Below are 25,973 nucleotides of genomic sequence, written 5' to 3' on the forward strand. Positions count from 1 at the left end.
GTCATTTATGTAAAAATTGTTTAATATTTACTAGGTCATTACAGAGCAGTTTGCATTTTAATTCTTATTACATTACATTTAGCATTAAGACAACAGTGGGTCAAGTCTGGCTTTTGTTGTTGAAGGTTCACTGGAGTAGAGTAATCACAACATGGTCATCTCGGCCTTGCCATAACATCTCTCCTTCGAAGTCAACCAGTCCATGCTTCCTGGCACGCATAAGAATGCCCACTACTTTATCTGAAATACGAACGTATCTGTCAAAGAGGTCTCCAAAAGTAACCTGAATCTTGCCATCTCGTCTGTGGTGGGCCATCGTGCGGATGATGAAGCACATGTCCATGATCTCTCGGTAGATGTGCTCCTCAGCTCGCTTGGCCCTTTCTGCAGTTTTGGTTCCCTCCTTGGGACGGCCATAGCCTTCATCTCCCTTGTGCAGGCGGGTGGACATGGCCAGCTCGTAATCAAATTCCTCACTGAAAGGATTGAGCTTCTGTGTCTGTATGTGTTCGTCAGCCCATTGTTGCCATCTCCCTTTCAGGTTGTCCACTTGGCTGTATTTCCGCTGGGCCTTGCAGCTGAGTTTCTCTGTAAATCTATTTGCCCTAAAAGGTAGAGAGGGTGAAGGATCAAGACACTGATATTTAACATCCAAGTGTTGTTTTCTCTTTGCACTTCCTACCCATACGCATCTTAACGTAAGTCTAATTTTTTCACTATAAACAAAATATAATCACAATACAAAAAATTAGAAATGAAAGAAGAAAAATTAGAACGGTCACACCTTTGTTCTTTATTATTTTTTTTCAAGGATAGTTGACAACCACCATTGTTCTTATTTTGGTATACCATAAAAAGTATTAAACTCTATTTCAGGGAAAAAGCTTCCTTACACAAATATAATGTAAATATGTGTGTCTTAACGTTGTATGTTAGTAACATTTTAGAACTGGAATCATATGAATATATTAAGAGAAACCACTTTGTATAGGAATTCAGGAACCAGTTATTTTCCCAAAACAAGGCTTATTATACATATAGCACACGTATATTGTACTACTTACTTATGTATATATGTTCATATATGGATTTTTAGGAGAGTGTATTTATACTAGTATCAATGATGTGCCACGAATTTTGGAATATCAAGTTGTATAGGTAGAAGACAATAGGTAGCAATTGTAACGTTTATCGAATACTTGGTGCTGGCATTCTTCCAAACACTTTTTATTAACATTCCTATGATCATTCTAGGAGATTGGTACTACTAATCCCTCTCCACAGATGAGGAAACTGAGGTCAGAGGGGTTAAGCAACTTGCTTAAAGACACAAAACTGTTAAGTGATAGTGCTGGGATTTGAACCAGGTCTGTGTGTCACTACTGTGAAACACTGCCCTAAACCAGTGGCAAAGGCAGTATTCAAATACCAACTGTCTGAGGCTAAAGTCAATATCCTTCCCACCGTGCAGTGATGGTACTCATCATGGGGGGTACAGTGTCTAATAAGTAGATGATTTATGTTTCAGATGTGTGTGTCTTCTCCTTGCAATTTGGAATGCATTTTCTTGTGATTAAAAAACAGCATTGGAAAGCGTAGACCAGTAGTATCGTGAAGGTGCAGGCCCAATTTTAAAATAGGTAGTTTATCTTTAAAGGATATCTCTGTCTTTTCTGTATCTCCAGTCTCCTAGACTCTTTTCTCCTAGGTCTCTTTGTCTTCACAAGGAAACTCTCGGACTGTCTAAAAGTCAGAGATTTGTATTCCTCATTGTCACGAGTGACCCGCCCTTCCTTCTCTCCACTCCCCAAGCGCCCTTATGTCTGGAAGCACTGGGATGGGTGCTGTAGAGCCTCACTGAAGTTGCTGGCGTGAACCGCAGGCCTGAGCTAAGTGGCCCCTCCTATCCAAGCTCTCACAACTCTCTCTTCAAAACCCAGCTACAGGTCAGATGTGAGTATTCCTCACTGTCCAGTCTCACTTCCTGAAATCTGGTTATCCCAATGCAGGCAACTCCCAGATGTGGGTAGGGAGACACAGGTTACTTCTAGCAGCATAGTTTTCAAGAGAGGAATAACAACCACTAGATGGCGAACTTTCACTAATTCCCGTGCTTTGTGTGTTCAAAACTATGTTTGCTGCATTCAGTTTCTTTATTAAAACAGAGCCAAAACTAGGGATATGCTGATACGTATAACACTGTTATTCTTTGTAGCCGTGTGGACAAAAGTATATGACAAAGTTAATCTGGCAAAAGCACATAAAAACAGTACACACAAAGTATATAACAAAGTTAATCAGGAAAAAGCACACAAAAACTGTATACACAATTATTGCAATTTTTAAAAATCTCATATGTGTGGAAAAGTGCTAGGAATTACACCACACTGAAATGGAATGGATTTCCCTCAGCCCCCTGGTCCTCACCATCACCTGCCTCTCCATAGACTATCCCTGTTCAACTTCCCAGAGTATGGACTGCTGGATCTTGTTATCAAATGAGAGCAAACATTAGAACCTCCCCTCAGAACCATGGCAATCCATGACAGGCATAGTCTTCAATAACAAGCCCAAAGCCGTCCTAACATATAACCAAAGCTCACACCTGATTTCAGACTGGGTCATCCTGCTAGAGAAGAGACTTGAAACGTCTCAGAAGAAAGTGAAGAGTAGCATCATTTGTTAACTCATACAAATGTTTCTCAAGCATCAACTGTACTTCTGTCCTATATAAGAAAATGTAATACAGTAGTCCACCCCTTATTCATGGTTTCAGTTACCCGCCGGCAACCCCAGTCTGGGAGCACAGGAGCTTCCTTCTAATGAGTCATCGGAAGGTTAGCAGTAGCCTAACACTACATCACGGTGCCATCATTCACCTCATTTTATCATCTCACGTAATCACAGAAGAGTGAATACGGAACAGGAAGATATTTTGAGAGACCACATTCATATAACTTTTATTATACTACATGGTTAGAATTGTTCTATTGTGGTTAATGTCTTTACTGTGCTTAATTTTGTAAATTAAGCTTTATCATAGATATGTACGTATAGGAAAAAAATATATAGTATATGTAAGTACTTTCTGCAGTTTTCAGTATCCACTAGAGGTCTTAGAATGTATCCCCCACACGTAAGGAGGGGACTCCTGTACATCTTCCCTGTCAGGTGCTTTTGGGCACTTTGGCATCCTTTATTAAAGTAGCTATGACACCTGGTGTGTGTCAGATACTGTTTTAGGTACTCACTGGATATTCAATAATGAAAAAAAAAGACAATAAATAATCACTGAAAGATATTCATGAAAATAATGAGACTAATACAAATTTGAGTATATGGTAAAATTCTAACTATATAAAATGTGTACACATCAAGATGAAGAAATCATTAGCGTGTGCATAATTGAAAATAACTGTTAGTATTCAGATCCAGTTTTTTTTTCCTTTTTTTTAAAAATCATCTTTCATGTTGGTATCATGTTGATTTTGTAATTTAAAGAAAGGGAAAAAAAGGAAAATACTCAAATTGACATCCAAAGCTAACTTGTTCAAACTGTGTTATATGAGTCTCTGATTCCTTGATGTGGGTTTTTTTCCCCTCTAATTTTCAACTCTGTGTCTTTAGGGATAGGGTTGATGTTGGTGAGGTAATAAATCTCTGAGGAAGTGAAGCATTTATCTTCTAAAAAAGCACCTCCTAATTCTTAATGCCCATTTGTTATATTGTCAAATTGTAATTCCCAATAATCGGACAGAAGGAAAGCAAAGAAATTGGTCCAATAAGGAAGAATTAGAAAATAGGCAGGTTATAAAAGATGAAGTCCTAAGAGAAAATATACCTTAACGAGGTACCTTACCTTAATTGTCTTTATCTTATAAACGTTCTGTATTGTTATTGTATTTCCAATTTTAAAAAAGCCTGAAAGTATCATGTTTAAATCAGGATTAGAAAATGTTATACCTTGAATATCCTCTTGGTCAATGAATATAAGAAACAATATACTTGCTTATCCTGTTTTTGTTTTCAAGTAACAATGAGAATAATAGTTTAGATTGAGCTTCAGAAGTACAATCTAGTATACATTTATAGAAAGCAAAGCAATATTCAAAGACTGACATCACACCCATATTTAGGATAGTAATATTTAATCTAAACTTGCCTTCTTAGTTTCATTCTTAGTAAACAAAGTTTCTTACAATCAACAAGTATTTCCCTGGTCCTATTATGTGCAAAAGTAACTAATTCTACTAGACATTCTAAGCATTCTCATTGGAAAGTGTACATTCTTTCACTGAAATAAATTCTGAAATTTATTTATCTGTCAGCTTTAAAAATGACATCAGTTCGAGGGTTCCTTTCTTCTGTGAATGGGATATTCAGCAATATAATGAGAATATAGGAACCAACTGTATCATAGGTTTTATCATTTTGGAGTAATAATTATATGGGTAAATTATTAAATATGAATAAACCCCATGGGAAATAAAAGTCTTGAAAGGCATATTTCAAACTTAACCAAGTTCACTGACACTAGAAACACTCTGGTAGGTGGCCTTCACCTGCATCACCAAATGATGCTTCAAAACGCCGTTGGGCTTGGAGGTGAAGTTTTCTGGTCTAAGTCTTGGATCTGCCTGAAGAAAGCAGAGATCTGCTCTCATTGCCCCACTGCAGAGTGTGACTCTCCTGCAGCCGAGGGGGCATCTCTCCTCTTAGCACAGCAACATTTCTCTGTCAGGAAAGCAAATAATTCCTTTCCGACTTCCCGGGAAAGTGTTGCCAAGAATTTGCTCCTCTGTAAATTGATTCGCTTACTCCTCTCCACAGGAAGTGTAGCCAGTTTGATTAAGGGAAGCATGCATTCACGGGGTCACATTTATCTCTTTCTGTCAGCAATCAGATTTGAGAGCCCGGCCTGTGATTCTTCTTGCAAATTGGCAACTGTCCTCAGCGTCCATAGAAAGGGTTCCACGCTCTAGAATTGGGGTCAATAGCAGAAAGCCATACTTTGGCCTCTGTTTCTAATAAAACCCTTCAATATAGTTGTACCCAAACCTTACACTTTGGGTGTTATTAGGATTCCATTAGTTAAGCTGACACTTTGCCTTCCATTTTATATCTTGAGTCTGTTCTCTACTGAGAGAATTGGTAGATTCTCAGAGAATCAGTGGTTAAGAACATAAGCTCTGTCATCAACCTTCCCAACTTCATCACTTACCAACTCTATGATTTGGATACATTTCTTGATGTCTCTGTGTGTCAATTCCCTTATCTATAAAATGGCATTCTGATGCTCAATTTTTATTTTTGCTGAATGTAACTTGTCAGGGAGGATAAGTGGATATTTGGCACTTTTGTACAGGAGATCTCACCATTTTTGTATTGGTGAGGGATGCAATTCCTTTTGTCTAAAGGAGCTGGACCAAACAAGTCATGTAGCCGTACAATCAAAACACTCAGTATTTTAAAAATACGGCATAAAATAGAAACCATTTTCATAGGTTAGCAAAACTCTGTTAGTAAAGAATATCTCTACTTTTTACCAAATCTGACTTATTCATTTTTATTATCTATGAAACATCTTGACCACCAAGAAAATTCTTTCTACTTAATCCCTCATGATACATAATTTGCTCCCTATTGGTGGAAATGGGTAATTAATGGCGCTTAGGATTAAGTGAACAAAACCCCCCCTTCATATAGGCTTACTCAATAATGCCACACTCATTTCTCAAACAGTATTTGAGAGTCCCATCAGGCTTCTGCTGTAGTTTTCTGAGCACAGCTAGGATTACTGCTGACATTAAGAGATGCTGTCTCTGCATAAGACATTCTGGTACCCTATGTACTCCAAGACTGAGAGAAAGGAACCAAAGAAGGAATGAAGAGATTTAATCCCACTCTTCCACCCCAGCCCTGAGGACCAGTCTTCTGGTGTCCTGTAGGATTGGGATTACCATGGCTGGGCCTTCTTCTCTGCTTACAATGCATACAACTTATTCACGAGTTCCTCTGGGTCCACTGCTCTGCATATTAATATCAAAATAACTCTATGGCTTATGTCTTTTATTTAAGATGAGGACAGAGAGGATTTGCCAAAGTAACCATGATTCAAACCTAATTGTCTCTTATTCAAAGCTTATGCACCTTCCCATCACACTAAGAAGGTGTCCGTGTACATGTCTGACTTTAGGAACTTGTGAAGGGTCATGTATGCGAGTCCTCACTTCCAGGTGAAATAGTTTAGAGTCTAGTGAAGAGGGTGGGATTGGAAGCCAGATTGCCTACCTTCAAATCCCTTGGGCTGTACACTCTTATACAAATTTTCTACTATGTCTTTGTCTTATGCCCGCATCTATCAAATGTGGATGATAATTATACCTACCCCAGGAGAATATTATGAGGATGAAACGAATAAACATAAGAATACACATTGACAGGTGCCAGAGAAGAATACATGCCTGGGAGATCGATGCCAGCTGTCACGTTCCTACCTCTGGCCAATCCAAAGCGTGCTGACAGAAGATCTTCATTGTGTCATCCTCAGTCTTGATTCTGTTAGGTTCTAGTATTCCATTTCTAGCACATACACACCCACACCCAAAATCCACAAGGCCAGAATTAGACTGTGGTTCCATATGTTCTGGTAGAACAATTATATCTGATAACGAATTTCTGTATGAACATGAGTAGAACACAGATCCAGATCTCTTCACACATCCTCAAGGCCCCGCCTGAGAGCACCGTGTCTGCTTTCAAAACATTGCATTTGGAGACAGGCACATCTCAGCTTTGTCACAAACTTACTGGGTAAACTTTCCCTTCTGAACCTTAGGGCCCTGATCCCTAACATGGGATAATACCTGCCTCAGAAAAGGACAAAGCATGTAAAATACCCGTGGCACACATTAAATGCACGAGGGTTGTTACAATTATCTAGATGTGCCATTTCACTTTTCTTGAAAACATGGGATATTGTAGTCCTCTTTCAAAATGTCTTTCAAGTCACAATCTGTAAGACAGTTTTTTGTCAAACCAGGTAATCAGGTTTGTTCTTTACCTTATTTCATTAAATGTAAAAAGCACACCCACACATCTAATATTCCAAGAGGGAGTCCGTTGATCAGCATTCATCAGAGACTTTTCACATATTTTGATATTCTACAGTTGTGGAGCGAGATATCCAGACTTTCTACTATGTGCAGGTGGAGTGTCTTGAAAGACAGCATGTCTTTTTTTTTTTTTTCTGTCTGAACAAATGTATCAGTTTGACTCAGCGTGTATGTCTGAGTGTGTAGGTATGTATATTTGACATCTAAATGTTTTCAGATTGTGGTATTTTAATCACCTGGCTTTAATAGCGTGTCTGTCTTTGTTTACCAACAGAACAAACTTTTTCTGAAACGTTGAAAAATTTCCAAATAATAGAATCTATATGAATAATAACAGCTTTTACATATGGAGTATATGTGGCCGGTACTGTGCTAAGGGCCTGGCAGCCTTAATCTCGTTTACTTCTGCCAGTACAACAGACTTTATCCCCTAAGGTTACTGTTGCTATCATTTTACAAAGAAATGGGTTTAGAAAAATAAACAGTGTGTGTGCATGTGTTGAGAACATTTAAGATATACTCTCTTAGCCACTTTCAAGCATGTAACAGTGTTGTTAACTATAGTGGGGGCGGAGCTGGAACTTGAACTTGGGTCTGTCTGACTTCAGAGCCTACTCTGGAGTTAGATAGCAGCCTCCCCACCTGTTTACTGGGTCACAGAGACCTCTGCCTGGCAGGCACTCTCTAGGTAGATGTGTCTGCTGATAACACTACAGACTGGTTTGAGACCAGGGAAAGGTTTGCCCGCTGTACCAACAAGCACTGTTTCGGCAGAGAAATAAGTCAGTTTGTTACTCATCATAGAATGTATTTTAAAAAATGTACCCAAAGCAGACAACCTTCTCTGGTGGCTTTATCTTTGTTGAGGCTAAGACTTGAGTAGCCAGTTCAAAACAGAAAGCAGAAACAAAATAGTACAGGCCCTCGACCCCAAGGCCCATGTGTAGCTGGGCACTGCCCCTTTAGTCCCCACAGGACCTCACTGCCCGCCCAGTCTTTAAGATTCTCATTCTAAACTTGGTAGCATTTCCCTGCTCTCTCGGTCCCCATGGCTGGTCACGGCTCCAAGGCAGAGTAAGGAGCTGAAGGGGGCATTCACTTACTGGGAAGGCAAGGGGCGTTTGATTCTGATGGTGACCACCTGCTCTCCGTCCTGCTCGGGCCTTTCCTCGGTCTCCCCTCCGTAGCCGCTGTCCTCTGTGTCTATGCTATCACTCCGCCACTGGGGCTCATCCCGTCCCATCTCTTTCCAGCCTTTGGTCAGCTCGGACACCAGGTTGGCGCACTTTCTCCTCCGCGTCGGGGAGCCATGGCTCTGGAGGATTCTGTCAATGTCATCCTCTTGCCGCCCGGCTCCAGGCATGTCACCGTCCTTCTCGTACCTGTGGCTGAGGTGGCTGACATCCCCTCCTCTCTCGTAAGCTTTGCTGACAATTGTTTTGGTCACTTCTCTCCTTTTGATACGAGAGGCTTCAGCGGCTCCCTCTGGCTTTTGGGAGGGAGACTTCGGGGCGCTCTGAGCTTTCTGGCAGGAGGCGGGGTAGATCACTGGCTTAGGAGCTCGGGGTGCGTCCTGGGTCCCTCCCGGCTGCCAACCTGTGGGCTCTTGGGCCTGCCTGATGCTGTTCTCGTTTGCCCACTGCTGCCAGCCTCGGGCCAAGTTGATAACCAGGGTGGCTGTGCGGACCTTCCGGAGGGCACGCTTGGCTGGGCCCTCCTCTCTTCCCTTCTCTCCCAGAGCCATGCCACCCTTCTCTTCTCTGCCGGTAGCCCGGGCACTGGCTGAAGCGACTGTCCACCTGTGGAGTGCCTGAGATTTAAATAGAAGCAGGGTGTGGGGTGGGAAGAGTTTGGTGACCCGTGGAAACTATGTGAAATATTTCTTGCCAAGATGTGGTGCCTTCCCCGCGATGGTGTGCTTTTTTTAAACCCTGACGTCTCCAGTTTCATCACGGCAGACGGACGTCTCTGCTGGTAAAGGACAGTGATACGCACTCCCTTTCTTCTCAAGTGCCAAGAGTGGAAATGACTAGGTTTGATCATGTGCTCAGCCCTATGTTCTTCTTGACCTTAAAATATGGTCCTACCATTTATAGTAGCGTAAAATATGTGCACAAATTGTTCTAGGAATATTATAGGCTTGTTCTCATTTAAATCTCAAAAGGGCTCTTGATTAGTCCCATTTTATAGAGAAGTACATTGAAATCTCACTTCCTACGGCTAATAATATCTGCGATTCAAACCCAGATCTGTCTGATTCAAAACTTGTGCTTTTTACTCTAGTTATCAAAGATCCTATTACCTTTTTCTTTTGTCTTCACCTCTATTTGATACAGACCTTATAATCACCTCCTCCAACCTTCATTTTCCAGATGAGAAAACCGAGGCCCAGGTAAGGGGGAGACAAAGGGCGGGTTTTCCAGTCCCAAGCTTGAATTGTTGTATAGACAGGTCATATCGATATATAAGACGATGGTCAAATTTTTGGTCCAATTTTTTTTTAAGCTTTAAATTAAGTCCTACACACACACACTGACTTTCGGAAATTATTATTACAAAAAATCTTTTCAAATATGTTGAAAAATATTTTGTTTCAAAAAAGATCATTTAAAGACAAAATAAGTGAACGCTATCAGAAGCAAACCCCGCATGACCTTTTGTTTTTAATAACATACCCTTCCTTTAGGTTGATGTAGAAAAAGCCATGCATTCGATTCTCGGAACAAAGATTGAAATACAGTTTTTAAAAAAGGACTAGATAGATAGGTCATTTGGAGAGAAAAAGAACCAGATATGAAGTGTACTAAACCAGATAAAATGCTCAGAACTCAGCACTGAATAATTTCTTAAAGTAAGACAAACTGAACTTTTTCTCATACAATAGTCTATAGACTTCGGAACTGTATCCTTTCCTCTAATCAATATTGATTGAGAATTGCTGCCTAAGAGCATAAAAAAGGGCATGAAAGTCAGTTAATTCTAATGGTGAGACAAATTTATTTAAAAAAAAATGTTGATGTCAGTTTTTCATCATGTAGGTCATTTACCTCCTAAGATTAAAACAATTTGGGAGATGATTTAATACTCTACCTAGAAATCTGTCAGATGTGTACTCAGAGTTCAAAGCATCTGATAATGTTAACGGAGACAAAATCTTTCTTGATTAAGAGGAAATTGGATCACAAGGAAAGAAGACTATTACAAATCAAGATTTAAATCTGAGTCTGAAATTTCTGGCATGCTTTCCCGGAATGTAGATACACTGCAGACTGTTTGGTTCCCGTTAGATTCCTTTCACCCCACTTGGAATTCCCTTGGGAAGAAATGGGGTTCTTTAGAGATGCCCATGAGCTTAGCCCAGGATCAGGCTAATTTACAACTGTCCAGGGAGTTTTTCTGCTCCTCTGTGCACACCTGCTCCACGTTCAATTCTGATAGAAGGAGACGAAGTAGAGACCCTAAAATGTTATTGGAGTTTCAATATTAACAGGCTTTGCGGTCCACTGCCTGGGGCTTGGGGCTGTCAGCAGATGGTCTTGGCAAAAAACAGAGGCAGCTCCCAACAGAATCTGGTCATTCTTTCTGAGATCTCACTTCGGCAACTGCGGCCTGTGGCTCTTCATTCCTACATCTCCAGAAGAGAGTGTAAAATTTTTGTTTCCTTCTTATGTCTATTTTGGGCATTCCTTCCCTAGAGCAAGTTCTGTACGCTACCTAGCGTGCATTTTATAAGAAATGTTCTATCTTCTTTCTCAACCTAGATCTAAATTCTTAGGAGTTCAGTATTCTTCTATTGTAATAGAAAGTGCAAAAGAAATGGAGATAGAGTCTCAAAGATAAAGATATAGTAGAAAAAGCAGTTTACAATGTGAGCTTCCTATGAAAACATGAGATTAGAAACTGTAAGTGAAGGTTTGGAGGTGATTAATGAAGTAATTACCACCTAAGAAATGTGTCATAAGTGTGAAAGTGTTTTGAAACTATATTCGTTTTTACTTGATTCTTATGGGCAATCCTAGGGAGGGAGGGGAGTTGTATTTATATACTTCTTTGCATTATGCACTTAGGAGTCAGGTAGGACCAACTCTCATAATCATCTGTATACTTTTACTCAAGACTTCAGAAACCTACATTTGCTCAAAGCTTTTATGAAACAATAATTTCACTGATCCTTTATACATAAACTACTAAGTCCTTTAATCATTCAGTTTCACAAAAATAGGAATAAAAAGACTTCAACACAGAACAAAAAAGAGCTTCTGATTTCAAGTGAATTTACTCAGTGTTCATGAAAGGTATATAATGGGCAAAGCGTGATGATAGACAATGTGGGTGAGGGTAGAAAGCTGAGCAAGACAGAGCTTACTTTCCAGGTTTCCCAATCTAGCCAGGAGAACACATATATACAACTGTTTTAAAAGTTTGGGGAGAGTTATATTAGAAATATAAATAAAGCTTAATGGAATGATCATTGAGCAAAGGGTGACTGCTTTTATTGGAAGAACTTCACGGAAATGGTGATCCTTTATCTGTTTTTTTTTTCAAAGATAAAGAGAACCTTACCAGGTGGAGAAAGGGTACTCTGATCTGAAGAAACAATGTGAACAAAGTTACAGAGGCATGAAGATACACGGTACATGTAGAGACCTTCTAACAGTCCGGAGTAGAGATCACAAACTCAGATGCCTGCAGAGTCATACAGGTCACTCAAATGTGTGAGGTGAGTTGGGTTTGGGGGTACAATGTGGGGTGGTGAGACCTATGGGCAACTGGTGAAGTAATGTTTCAAGACAAGTAGGAAATGTGGATTTTTACATGAACTCTCCCAATTCTTTAAATGGTAACTGTTAAGACACACACACACATGCACACATTCACACACACTAGTACTGGGTGAACCAACGTGGTGTAGCATGGGGTGGGGTTGTTTATGGGCCCTCAGTTTATGAGTTTGAGAGAGGAATATACAGTGTCTATAGGGTAAGGACAATGGCTAGGGAACAGTAGGGCAGGCCTTTGAAGAAGTAGTCAGAGCTACATTGTGAGGGAATTGGTGTTTTATCATATGGGACTCATTGCATCACTGAAGTATTTTAAGCCCCATGCAATCTCAAATTAGCATTACCAAGTGATGAAATCTAGAACCAGTGAAGTGGGATCTGGATTGGAAAAGATAAGACAGGATAGGAAGACTTTTTTTTTTTTAAACATTTGTTTATTTTTGAGAGACAGAGAGACAGAACATGAGCAGGGGAGGGGCAGAGAGATAGATGATCAAATCTAGAACCAGTGAAGTGGGATCTGGATTGAAAAAGATAAGACAGGATAGGAAGACTTTTTTTTTTTTTAAATAAAAAACGTTTATTTATTTTTGAGAGACAGAGCATGAGCATGAGCATGAGCAGGGGAGGGGCAGACACAGAATCCAAAGCAGGACTCAGGCTCTGAGCTGTCAGCACAGAGCCCGACCTGGGGCTCGAACTCACAAACTGCAAGATCATGACCTGAGCTGAAGTCGGACGCTTCACTGACTGAGCCACCCAGGCACCCCAAAGACAGGGAGACTCTTTACAGGAGTTAGTAAATTAATCTTGAAAAGAAACACATGAGGATCTGAAAGATTTAAGAGCCACTGAGGGGAACATTCCAAAGGACATAATAGGGACCAATTAATTGCTGTGGGTGATGGGTGTCAAGGATGATCTAGAGATATCGATTTAAATGATGAGTGTGAGGACATGATTTTAGCTAGGAAAGAACAGGAGAAGAGGAGGATTTGTGGTAAGAAGGAAAAACTCCATTTTGCAGTGAGGAAGCTCCGGGGCATGCCTGTGGAGATGTTGAGTAGTGAGGGACCAGGAATATGGACTCTGTGGTCAAGCAGAACCCAGTGACATCTGGGTTCTGCTGGTTAGCAGGGTGACGTAGGCCATGTTATTTAGTTTCTCTATGATTCCGTTTCTTCATCTGTAAGATGAGTATTATCAGGGCATCTACCTCATAATGTCAGGGTGAGGATTGAGTTAACACACGTAAAGCACTTAACACCATGCCTGGCACACGTAAGTCCTTGATACATGGTTATTGTTATTCATACCTTGATGTTGAGTCAAGGGGTTAGAAAACTAAAGCTCCTTAAATAATTCTGTTCGATGAAGGACAGGATTAATACCACATCCATGGCAGGGGTCAGTCTTCAGATGGGAGGGTCAAGCGGGGTCACTTGTAGGGACTGGAGGCTGTAAGGGAAAGCTTATTTATAGTGTTTTATTTTAAGGTAATTTATAGTGAGGCTTTTAAGGCAGTGTCTAAAAGGTTTCCCTCAGCATGATGAGGGTCAGATGAGGTCTCAGTTATTTGGTAGTGATAACGCCATTGAGTTCAACTCTTCCCTGGAACCTCCTGGAATATAGAGCTCAGTGGTTTACAATCAGTGAGAACCACACTAGAATCTCAAATCACATTGGGATCACCTGTGGGGCTTTAAAAACTACAGACGGTAAAGTGCTGTATCTAGAGACAGGTCTTGGGTGGAGTCCTGGCACCACCGTAATCTAGCATACCATCAGGATTGAGAACCAAGGTTCCAGATTTTAGAGTACTGTGGGTCCAGCAGACACTCACCATATTGACTTTAAGGGCACAGTGACCAGTAGCTTAGGTCTGGGTTCAAATAGATTGCTTTTACATTCTGGATCTTCTTTCGGAATCTCCGTATCCTTGCAGAGTTCATTAACTTCTCTGAGACTCAATTGCCTTGTCTGAAAATGGCAATAATTATTACTTCCCCTGTGTTGCTATTATGTTTATACAAGATGAAGTCTCTGAAGCAGTTAGCCTAATGCCTAGTACACTGTATAAGAGAACCACATGGAAGCTTCGTATACTGTCATTTACACTGTTACTGAGGATAATGATGCCATCTTCTAAATAAATAACTTAGATTCATAGACTACATATCAAACCTCAGTATGAATAATGCAGTATAAATTTTTACATTGTAAACAATAACAATTTTACATATATTTTCAGAGACTAAAGAAAATTTCAGACAACAAATGTCACAAGACCCATTATCAAACTGTAGTCACATGAACTCAGAAAGCAAATATGTAAGTGCTTACTATAACTAAATCTGAACAGTGTTTGTTATTTATTCTACCTTAAAAAATACAATCTCTTGATCCCATATCCACTCCATTTCTCCACTCCCCCTAAGTAAAACTCCTTGGAAGAATTGTGTATGTTGCCTATCTCTAATTCTGTTTCCTGTTTTCTCTTGAACCCAATCCAAACAGGTCTTACCTTCACAATTTATTAAAACTATCCTTGTGTCACCAATGACTTCCATAGTGTTCAATCTAATAATCAATTATTAGTTCCAAAATACTTGTTCTATCTGCTACATTGGACATGCTAGAATAGTCAGTCAATCCTCATTCATATATTTTCTTTACTTTACTTCTGGAAACAACTCTCTAGGTTTTCCTCCTACATCACCACTGCTGCCTCTCAATCTCTTTTGCTGGTACTTGCTCTTCTCCCCAGCTTCTTAACATCGGACTGTGCAAGGCTCAGCCTGGGTCCTTTTCCCTGCTCAATCTATACTCACTTCCTTGTTGATCTCAAGGTTTCGAATGCCACCTCTATGATGACAATTCTCAGTATAGACCTCCAGCCTGACCTGTCCCTTGTACTCCAGGCTTGCACACTCAGCAACATGCTGGTCATCTTTACAGGATATGTGCCTAATGATTAGCTCAATCCTAATGTGTACAAATTGAATTTCAATATTTCCAACTAGAGCTTGGCACAGTATCCTCTTTTCAGCTCAAAATCAACTTTGTTCTGCCAGTTGCTCAGGCCAGAAAACCTGAAGTAATCTTTGACTCCTTTTCTTTGCTCATATCCCGCATCCAGCCCACTAGTACATCCTGTTGGGTATACCTTGCAAAGTATCCAGAATTTGACCACTTCTCACCACCTTTACCACCCTTTACCTTCCCACCCTGGCCCACCTAGACCATTCACAGCTCAAGCCACCATCACCTCCTGTGTGATTATTTCATTGTCTTCTTAATTTGTCTCCCTGCTTCCACCCTTGTCCGATCTACTCTCAACATTAGCCAGATCCTTTAAAAACATAAGATCATATCACTTTGTTCAAAATCCTTCTATGATTTTTTTCCTCTGAATAAAAGTCAAAATCCTCACAATGGTCTATACAGTCTTATAACTCTCCCCTTGTTAGCTCCCTGCCTGCTTCTCCTATGACTTATCTGCATTGTTAATCCCTGCTTCTGTCATACTGATTTCCAAGCTTGCACCTGCTGTGGGATTTCAGCACTATTTCCCAGACCTTCTTATTTCTCACCAAGCTCGGTGCCACTGCCTCTGCATAATCCAGAGACACAATAATGTCTTTCTCCAAACAAAAGAGGTTCTCCTCTTAAGAGCAATGCTGTCTTTCCTGGAATAGAGGGAGTAGTACCTTCTTTTATTTCATCCTTCTGCAACGGAGACTGAGGAAGGAGGTAAGATTTAAGGCTAGAGAAGAAAATAGGCAGGACCAGATTGTGGAGGCACTTTCAAGCCCTGATAAGAAATGTAGGTTTTATCCTAATATTGTAAAGTTTGATCTGCAGAATGGCAAGATTAAATTGTTCATAAATTCACTTTGTTGGTGGTATGAAGGATAGATTCAAGCATGGTGTATGGGCAAGAGTAGAGACTCGGGTATTTTTTTCTTTTATCCAGAGGAAGTTCCCCACCACAAAAGCAGGATGTTCTGGGGGAGTGGGGTGGGGAATGTCTCTGAAAGTTCTGTGTCCTCTTTCCTATACCACTTAGGCCCTTCTAATACAGAAATTTCAGTCAACGTGTCTCACTAATTCCAAATCAGGCAGACCAGGATTGTTTTGACCATTAGAAGTGGGAGTGTGGAGAGGTGCCCCCACCCACCCAATCTGGTTACTATGTGATTGTGCCAAATTCCAGCCAATGGACAACTGCTTGTACTTTCTCTTCTGCCAACTGTCTCCCCTCCCCCTTACCTGGGTCCCTGATCCACAAATCTGAACTGGGGATTTCTCGCTCAAGGCCAGGTACAAGGGAGCTGAGTGGAGGCCATATGAGAGCAGTAGTGTAGATAAGAGATGATTGAAACCTACTCCAAGATGGCAGCAGTAAAGTTGGGCAGGAGGTAAGTACTATAGGTGAAATTGGGAGGTAGAATTAATGCAATGAGAATTGGTCACAATGAGAAGTTAGGTGTGAAAGAAATGAAGGCATTTAGATAAACATGAGCATTCTGGCTTGGGTTTCTACATACATGCTTTCATTCACTAAGAATGGAAATACAGAGATAATAAGCTTGGGGATTGGACACATAGTAGATTAAATTTTGGATACGTTGGAGATCCTGCAGGACACCCAAACAAAGTTATCCAGAAGGTAGGGAACGGAGCTCATGAGAAAGATCTGGACTCATATAGATTAGGGCATCACTTTGGGTCATGGAGACTAAGTTGTACCAAGTCACAGAGCTAACAAGAGCTGTAACAGGATCAAATCCAGGCCCTCTGACTTAAGAGTCAAAGCTGTTAATAACTGTGCTGTAATACAAATTATGTTCCTACTCCTTGCTTTCCACCCCCACCTTAAAGGACAGGACTTCACAATCTTGTGACACCATCCTCTAAACAAGCTTCTTAAGGAGGTCTAAATATAGTTCCTTAGCTCTTTCTATTTGACCCTGTAAAACTTTCCCTTCCTTAATAGCCATGTGTCTTTATGTGACCTGATAGAGGTGTTAGCTAACTCTATGATGGTAATAATTTTGCAGTATATAAGTGTGTCAGACCAGTAGCTTGTACACCTTTAACTTACACTATGTCAATTATATTTCAATGAAGAGGGAAAAATGTGTATTTAAAAAGTAGTCTTAATTTATGATCTTTTGTTCACATCTCAATTCCTTTAACTCACAATTCTGGTTTCTGGCCACTCAATTTATTCAGGGTCACAGAGGAATTCCTCATTACCAAATCCAAGGGAGAGTTTTGGTTTTCACTTATTTAAACTCTCTATATCATTGATAATCTTGTATATGTCCTCTTCTGTGTGCTGTGTGTGTGTGTGTCTGTAAATATGTGTATGTGTTGAGGGAAAGAGAGAGATAGAGAGTCTTGGCAAAAAGTGAAAGTTTAGGAAACCAAAGGAAATAGGTAATTATAATACCACACTCATTCAGCTCATCCGTAGACATGCATTTTTCATACAAAGTACTTCCAATCCTGAAACTTTGTGCTAGAAAGTTTCAAGGGAGAGCTATTATTTTGAAGGGAAAAAATGCTGAGAAAACCTCTTGAACATGACTTTGTATACCAGATCCCCCCCACTTCTCCTGTAAGTCATCTAAAACCAACAGGTAAATTTAAATAAATAAATAAATAAAACAAAATAAAATTAAAAAAAAAAAAAACCTCAAACTCTGTCTTCAGTTAAATAGGACACAGATCATCTGCAGACTCTGACATTTGTGTAAGGACTGCTAAACTAGCTGAGATTGGTTAAAATCCAACTAGCAGGAAGTCAACAGGATACTTCTTAGAAGGTAGGTTGAAGAATGGTCTTGCAAAAACATATTTTCTGAAAGGAAGGGGTTCACCCTCTAGTAAAAATGCTGCATGATTTGCTAGCTATAATGAGTGGGAAAACCTGGTGTCAGAAATGGGAAAGAAAAAAAAATCCTCCTGAACTTCAACTTTGAAAAGCAATGGATTTAAAGAGGCAGAGGTAGCAAGGCTGCACAGAGAATTACATGGGCGTACTGTGTTCGCAGGACAGTTGATCTCTACGGTAGCAACAGAAGGTTCTTAGGGTTTGAAAGCTGGAAAGCTACTCTAGTCTCTCCTGCCTCCTCATAGGAGCTTTTTTAAATGCTTCATTCAGAATACTTCAACTCATTGAATGATGTAAAAAAAAAAGTTTTAAATGGGCATGATATCAATCTAAACACACTTTAAGAAAAACATGTGGAAAAGGACAGTAAACCTACCAACAAAGAAGATTCACTAGAAAAAAAATGTTGCCACAAAACAGGTGAAAAATGTGAATATTTAGCCATAAATTTAAAGACAAAGAAATCTCTATGAAGAAGAAGGGAGAGTACAAAGAAGATACAAAAAAATTCATGGAGAGGTGGAAAGACACTTATCAAAGACAAAAAAGTTTTGAAAAAGATACTAGAGGTAACACTATATATTAACTAACTTGGATTTAAATTAAAAATATACATTAAAAATAAAAAAGGAAAAAATTAAAAAAAAACAAATTCAGAAATGTGTTACCTTAAAAAAGATACTAGAGATAGAAAAATGGAAGTGGAAAACATAAATCTATCATTATTTACAAAGAATATGAATGTGTACTAGGAAAATACAAGAATCAAAATGTTTTAAGATGAATACGAATTCAGTTGGATGGTGGAGTAGATAATTACTATGCAGAAATGAATACATTCATATATTTAACAAAATCATTTAGAAGATATAATGAAATTAACCATTTATAATAACAATAGGGACGCCTGTGGGCTCAGTCAGTTGAGCGCCCGATATGGTCATGATCTCATGGTTTATGAGTTCAAGCCCTTGTGTTGGGTTCTGTGCTGACAGCTCACAGCCTGGATCCTGCTTTAGATTCTGTGTCTCCCTCTCTCTGCCCCTCCCCAACTTGCACTCTGTCTCTCTCTCTCTCAAAAAATAAATAAACATTAAAATATTTATGAATAAACTTACTAATAAATATGCAAAAACTGTATGCCTCAAAGTACTCCTGAAAGACGCAAAATACAACCAAATAAGAAAAAGATAAAACCATAACTGGATATGTCATTTGCGCAAACATAAAAAATAATGAAAACATAAAAAATAATGAAATCTTGCCATTTACAAGGACAAAGATGGAGCTAGAGACGACTATTATGCTAAGCAAAGCAAGATAAAGACAAACACTATACAATTTCACTCATATGAGGAATGTGAGAAACAAAACAAAGAAGCAAAGGGAAAAAAAGAGAGAGGCAAACCAAGAAACAGACTCTTAACCATAGAGAATAAACTGATGGTTACTGGAGGAGTGGGGGTGGGGGGATGGGTAATAGGTGATGGGGATTAAGGAGAGCCCTTGCTCTGCTGAACACTGGGCGATGTATGGAAGTGTTGAATCACTATATTGTACACCTGAAACTCATATTACACTGTATGTTACCTAACTGGAATTTAAGTAAAACTTTAAAAATAAAATAAAATACAGAAAAACACACATAATCTTAGATAGGAGGACTTTACATAATTTCTATGATAAAGTCAGCTCAATTCCAAAAACTTCATTTTTTTCTCTCCTTAGAATAAGATGAGCTAGTTCTATAGATCATATGAAAATTAAACAATCAAAATGAACAGGAAAACACTAAAAAAAGGGAGACTTCAATTATTAAACCATATTATATTGATATATGAATTGAGAAATAGAACCACCAGAGCAGGAAAGAAAATAAACCCACTACATGTAAGAAGTTAATACATGATAGAGGCATTCGATCAGTAGGGGAGATGATCAGAAAATGGTGATGGACAAGTATGGGGCCAGCCAGGGAAAAAATTGGATTCATCTTTCACACTGTGCACCTGAACATATTCTAAATAGATCAAAGATTTAAATGTAAAAAAATGAAACGATACCAGAAGAAAATGAGACTATTCTTTTATAAATCTGTGGTGAGGATAGTCTTTTTAAATGTCACTCAAAATCCAGAGGCTATATTAATAAAGTTAATACATAAAAAAATTATACAAGGAAAAAATATATATGCAGAAAGGGGAAACAACTATAGATAAAGCCAAAAGAAAATACACAGGAAGAGATATTTGCAACTCTTAAAACAGAATAATCTCCTTAGTATATAAAAAGCACACAGAAATCAATGAGAAACAGGGCAACTTCCCAGTAGGAAATTGGGCAAAAATATGAACAAAGAGTTCATTGGAAAAGAAAAGCAAATGGTTCCTAATAAGACGTGAATGAAAATTTAAAATTACAATGCAGTATCACTTTTTTGCCCATTGCAATGGCCAGAATACTTACAAGTAAACAAACATTTTATATCACACTCTATTGGCCACGTGTGGAAAACAAGCACTCTCGTTCACTGCTATTGGGGAGTAAATTTCAGAAAAACCCCCATGGAGGGCAGTTGGCAACATTAGAATCACTCATTCATATAGCTTTGACCCAGAAATTCCTCTTCTGGGAAATTATCCAAGAGAATAAATGATACATGTACAAAGTTATGCATTACTGCATTTTTCAGAAGAGTGAAGGATCAAAAACAACCTAAATGTCCATCATAAGGAAACAAATACATTATTGTATCCACACAAATAGGGATATTCTAGTCTGTAGTACAAAAATGAGTAAATAGGGAAACTTTCCGGTCAAGAAAATTATCCGATAAAAAGCTCCAAGATACATTTAAAAAAGCAAGATACAGTATAATACACTGTCTTTGGTTTTCAAAAAAAAAAAGAGAGAGAAAATAAGAATATGTGTTTACATTTGCTGCCATAGCCACAAAGAAACTCTAGAAGCTTTCAGAAAATGTAATAACGTATGTGGTAGGGGAAAGTGCCTTACTTTGTCTTTGCTTAAGTCTGGCCTTCCCAGGGACGTGTGCCTCAACTTCTCAGTGCAGTAGGATGTGAAGGCCACGAAGACTGTTTTTCCTGCTTTATTTACTGATGTACCCCGAGCACTGAGAACACTGCACGTATCAGGCACTCAACAAGCATTTGGTCGGTGAGTCAATGGGTGATGGGGGAGGGGGACGTCGCTGCATACCCTTGTGTTTTTTAATAATGAATTTACTTAAAAATTAAAAATAAATCAACAAAAGAATGAATAGTAGGAGGGCCTCAAATTTGTTCCTATTTTCTCCATTTCAGAATTTATAGGAATCAGTCTCCATGTCTATGACTACGTTTTGCCATGACAAGGGCTGAAAATATTTCGTAGCACTGAATTTCCCCAGGGTCACATCTATATCCCCCAAATGAGGACAGGACTCCTGATTCTTCTCAGTTCTGCAGAAGAGCCACACGCACCATTACAATCTGGTCTGGTCCTTTTACAGGGGACTGGCTGGCCACGGTCACCCTGCTCACTCTCAGATGGTCCCCGGCTCACAACCTCCACAGCATCACCTGCCAGACTTCCAACTATTTCCGTGGCTCAATTCAATAAACATTCATTCAGCTGCACATAAATATCATGAATGCTAGAGGTACAGAGACAAATGAGATTGTGTCTGTGCCCTCTTAGGGTTTCTAATCCAGTCAGAGATTCAGGCACACAGGAAAATTACAGGGGACTCCATACCTTGTTAACCTAAGGGTTTTGTTGTTGTTGTTGTTTTGTTTTGTTTTAGTAATGTTATGCAAGGACTGCTGTAACAAATTTCCACCGACGTGGCAGGGGATGATCCTTTCTCGTCTCTATCAGGTTCTGGTGGCTGCAGGCTTCCATGGCTTGTGACAGTACCACTCTAGTCTCTGCCTCTGTCTTTATGTGGCCATCTCCTTTGTGTCTGTGTCTTTTCCTCTTCTGTCTGTGTCAAATCTTCCTTTGCTTTTGTCTTATGTAAGGATTGTCATTGGGTTTAGTTGGGGCCCTCGCAGATGATGCAGGAGGATCTTGAGATCCTCAAATTGATTACATCTACAACACCCTTTTGAAAATGATGTCATAGGGGTGCCTGGGTGGCTCGGTCAGTTAAGCGTCCGACTCTTGATTTCAGCTCAGGTCATGATCTCACAGTCTGTGAGTCTGAACCCTGCATCGGGCTCTGCACTGGCAGTGCTGGAACCTGCTTAGGATTCTCTCTCCCCGCTCTCTCTCTCTGCACCCCCCCCACCCCTGCTCGAGCTCTTCCTCTCTCTCTCAAAATAAATAAGCGTTAAAAAATAAATCAAAATAAGAATGATGTCATCTTCACAAATTCCAGGGGCTAGGATGTGGACATATCTTTTGGGCAGCCACCAGTGAATCCACTCCAGTCTTCTCTCATGGTGTTCTCTTACTTTCCTTTAGCATCCTATTGTGCTTTTCTCTTCTCTGTATTAGTAGCCTGACTTTGGATCAAGTTCGGTCCAGCCACCAGCTAGCTGTGTGACCTTGGGTGTGTTACTTAACTTCTCTGTGCCTGAGTTCCCTACCCAAGGGGGAAGTGTAAATATGCATTTGACAAGATCATTGTGAAGATTAAGTGGGACACGGATGTAGAGCTATGAGCACGGCTCAAAAACGTGGGAAGAGATGACCGCATTGTGGTTAGCATCTGTGGTAGGATTTCAGCTTTGCAATGTGCAGTTTTACAAGGAAGCGTTTATCTTGGTCCTTCTGCCTTCCTTCTCCCAGTGCCAAGGTAAGTGTTGGAGGTCTGCTCCAATCTTGGAGCCCTGGCTATGCTTTGGAAGCCTTGCAGCTAACTGGCAGACAATTGGTAATTCACTATTTTAAGTTTTAGGATACTGGCAGGAGGTCTGAGTTATGTTAATTTCAAAGCCTTCTGACAGGCTTATCTTCATTTTTTTTTTTTTTTAAGTAGAGTTTGGCACTTACTCAAAGAGTCAAAAGAAGCTGTGTGGGGAGGTATCTTGTTTAACATCTTTCTGTCATTTAACACCACTTGTATCCCACAGAGAGAAAGGAGAGGGTGCCTGAGAGCTAAATTTAAGTTGTAAAGATCTCAGCAGCATTTTTAAAAGAAGGTAGATACGAGTTTCCTGTCTGGGAGAGATTACTAAAAGAGAAGGTTTCATTCAAGTTTTCTTTACTCTCTTCAAGAGAAAGATTCCCCCCTACAAAGTCCAGGGAGAGTTATTTGTAGTTAAGGAGATGTTTTAAATCCTGTCTTCTTTAAATTCTTTTCAAAAGCAAGGAATATTTAAAACCTGTCCTTCCTTTCCTTTCCTTAGAAGGAAAAGGCTTCTCCGGTAAAACACTTCAGTCAAATGAAAATGTCTATGGAGGTCCAATTTATGAAACAAATGAATCCTCTCCTATTTAGAGAGAGGGGGTGATGGTCGAGAATCCATAGTAATACTCATCCAACACTCCTCAGCGGCAAAACGTGGAACCCCCCAGAGCAGGCAAATTCGCTCCCCAGGGCTGTCACCCTCAGCCGGGGCACCTGCCTGAAGAAGGGGCTGGAGGACATTTGGACCAGCTAGAGAGTTCCTGAAGCTTTGACTTGAAGGTCAGGCTGCCTGTGTAAAATTTTGTTCTGTAAACCACACAAATACAAAAAAGAGGCAATGAGATGTCAACTACATTGGATAGCTTGGGGTTCCCAGGATGAATATGGAACAGAAATAAAACTAGAACCATTGTGGATAACAACCTTCGTGCAGTCCTGGGAGTGTGACAAGTAGAGTGAATGGTTAAGAGCAGGGGGCCAGGAACCCAAACTGCTGGTTCCTACCCCAGCTTTATGGGGCCCTTGTGGTCCCTATGATGAGACAGTGTGGGGCAAGCTGAGGACAAAATACAGGCTGGCAAGGTGGAACATGTGTGATAGTCCTCGGACACTCCTGGCTACCCAGGAACAAAGGGAAGGGGTTTAGTGCTTGCCATGGTAATGTGGGAAACTAAGGCAAATGAAAAATTAAATTCCCTTACTGCCTACAGCCCATTGACAAGTCCTTGAAACCAGCAGAGTGACCTCCCTCTGGGAGCTCAGCTGGCTCGATTAGGACACTTTCCAAGGGGCAAAAGAGAACCTGGGCTCAACATTATCCCAGCCTCGAGGATCCTGTAAGTCTACTTCCTTCATCTCAACTGCCCCAAGATATATGCTGGCAATTACGCTCCAAGCTAATGAGCCCCCGCCCCCCCCCCCCCCACATCCCGATATACATCTGAAGGGTCTCATGACTGAGGTTTTATTAAAGGATAATAAGTGGCTTTTCCCTGGCAACAGCTTGCCCCTCAAGGTCCTGGAAACCTCGCTTCCAAAATACCTTAGCGACTTACTCTATCGCTGACCCCCTCCCAGCCTGAGAGTATACACGTTACCCATCATGGCCCCAGTGCAGCTCTTCCTGCACATGGGTCCTGTCCCTGTGCTTTACTGAAATCACATTTTTGCACCAAAGACGTTTTCAAAAATTCTTTCTTGGCCTTCGGTTCCAGACCACCCCACGATCACCCCAAAACTTCATCACCTAGACCAGCCAGTAGCACAAGCGTCACCTAGGAGCTTGGAAGTGCAGACCCTCATCCCACCCCAGACCTACTCAATCAGAATCTGCGTTTAACAAGATTGCCAGATGATTTATATGTGCGTTAAAGTTTGAGAAGCACCGCTCTAGTGTGGCAGACAGACCCTGGGGTGACCCCAATATTTCCCACCTCCTATTCACACCTTTGTGTGACCCCTTCCCCCTTGAGTATGAGTGGGACGTGTGGCTGACCTCCGGCCGGTAGAATATGGCACAGGTGAAGGGATTTTGCAGCAATAACTAACGTCTCGCATTGGTTGATTTTGAGTTAAAAGTGCACAGCTGTTGGGTGAACAGCCCTTAAAGGAGAGATGGAAGCTTCCCTGAGGTGACAGGCTCTCCGTGTAGGGTTGATGATATAAGTAACTATTTAGGAAAAGTCACACAGCAAAGAATCTCAGGTGGCCTCTAGGGCCTAAGGTTGGCCTCCAGCCAATAGCCAGCCAAAGGGAGGGTCTCTGTCATGCAGCTGCAAGGAGATGGTTTCTGTCAACCACCTGAATGAGCTTGGAAGCAGCTGAGCCTCGGGATGGGAAAGCAGGCCAGCGGACACCTTCACCACGGCCCCACAAGGAAGCTCCGAGCAAAGCACAGTAAGACATGCCTACACTCTTGGGGCGCCTGGGTGGCTCAGTCGGTTGAGTGACTGACTCAGGCTCGAGATCACAAACATGATCTCGCAGTTTGTGAGTTTGAGCCCCGTGTCTGGCTCTGTGCTGACAGCTCAGAGCCTGGAGCCTGCTTTGGATTCTGTGTCTGCCCCTCCCCTGCTCCTGCTCTGTCTCTGTCTCATAAAATAAAATGAAATGTTAAAAAAATTAAAAAAAAAAAAAAAAAAAAAAGACGTGCCTGGGCTCTTGACTGATAGAAACTGGGACTTAATGAATGTGTATTATCTGACGCTGTTAAGTTTGTGGTGATTTGTTACACATCCATAGAAAACCAGTATATCTAGGGCAATTTATGTATCCATTCTCTTGTTTACCTAAATATAAAGAGGGGATAAAGATAGTACTAACCAGGGAGTTATTGGGCAGATAAATGAGTAATATGTGTAAAGTACTTAAAACTGTGCCTGTTCAACCACGGTAAGTGCTAAAACAAAATTGTATTATTATAGCATATACCTGATAGAGAGAATTACATGATTATCAAAGCCTTTTGCAAACTGCTCTAACTGGAACTGAAGCAGGATATACAAAATTATGTTGCAACTTGTGTATATAAGGGCTTTCAGGACATACCAAGTGTGTCTTTTTAATTTGCTTCAGTGAAAATGCAGCTAACATGCCTCTGGCGTCTCTGTTGCTTGCTGCTTCTTGTGTTACGTTTATCCAATTGAGAGACTGTATCCAGGCGTCTCCTGGTTACAGCTCCAAGTGGAAAAATGTGTACTTTATCTTCATTTTACAGACAGGTGAGCAGAGCCGTGGAAGAAATGATTTGTCCACATCGTGGAGGAAATACGCGATGTAAGTAGAACTGAAATCTGGCATCTTGATTCAAGCCCAGATTC

At 40.5% G+C, this 25,973-nt stretch overlaps 1 protein-coding gene across 1 annotated transcript; it reads right to left on the reverse strand.

Moving 5' to 3' along the window:
* ABRA (actin binding Rho activating protein) lies at nucleotides 1-8,924 on the reverse strand. Its single transcript, XM_019467863.2, has 2 exons — nucleotides 8,219-8,924; nucleotides 1-605 (listed from the first exon to the last, which is right to left on the reverse strand). Exons 1-2 carry the CDS (start codon nucleotides 8,857-8,859, stop codon nucleotides 128-130), a joined length of 1,119 nt encoding a protein of 372 aa, XP_019323408.1. The 5' UTR covers nucleotides 8,860-8,924; the 3' UTR covers nucleotides 1-127.
* Between the last annotated feature and the right edge of the window lie 17,049 nt (nucleotides 8,925-25,973).

The sequence above is a fragment of the Panthera pardus genome, unplaced genomic scaffold (genome assembly GCF_024362965.1).
Source record: "Panthera pardus isolate Hobbes unplaced genomic scaffold, ASM2436296v1 HiC_scaffold_7, whole genome shotgun sequence".
NCBI lineage: Eukaryota > Metazoa > Chordata > Mammalia > Carnivora > Felidae > Panthera > Panthera pardus.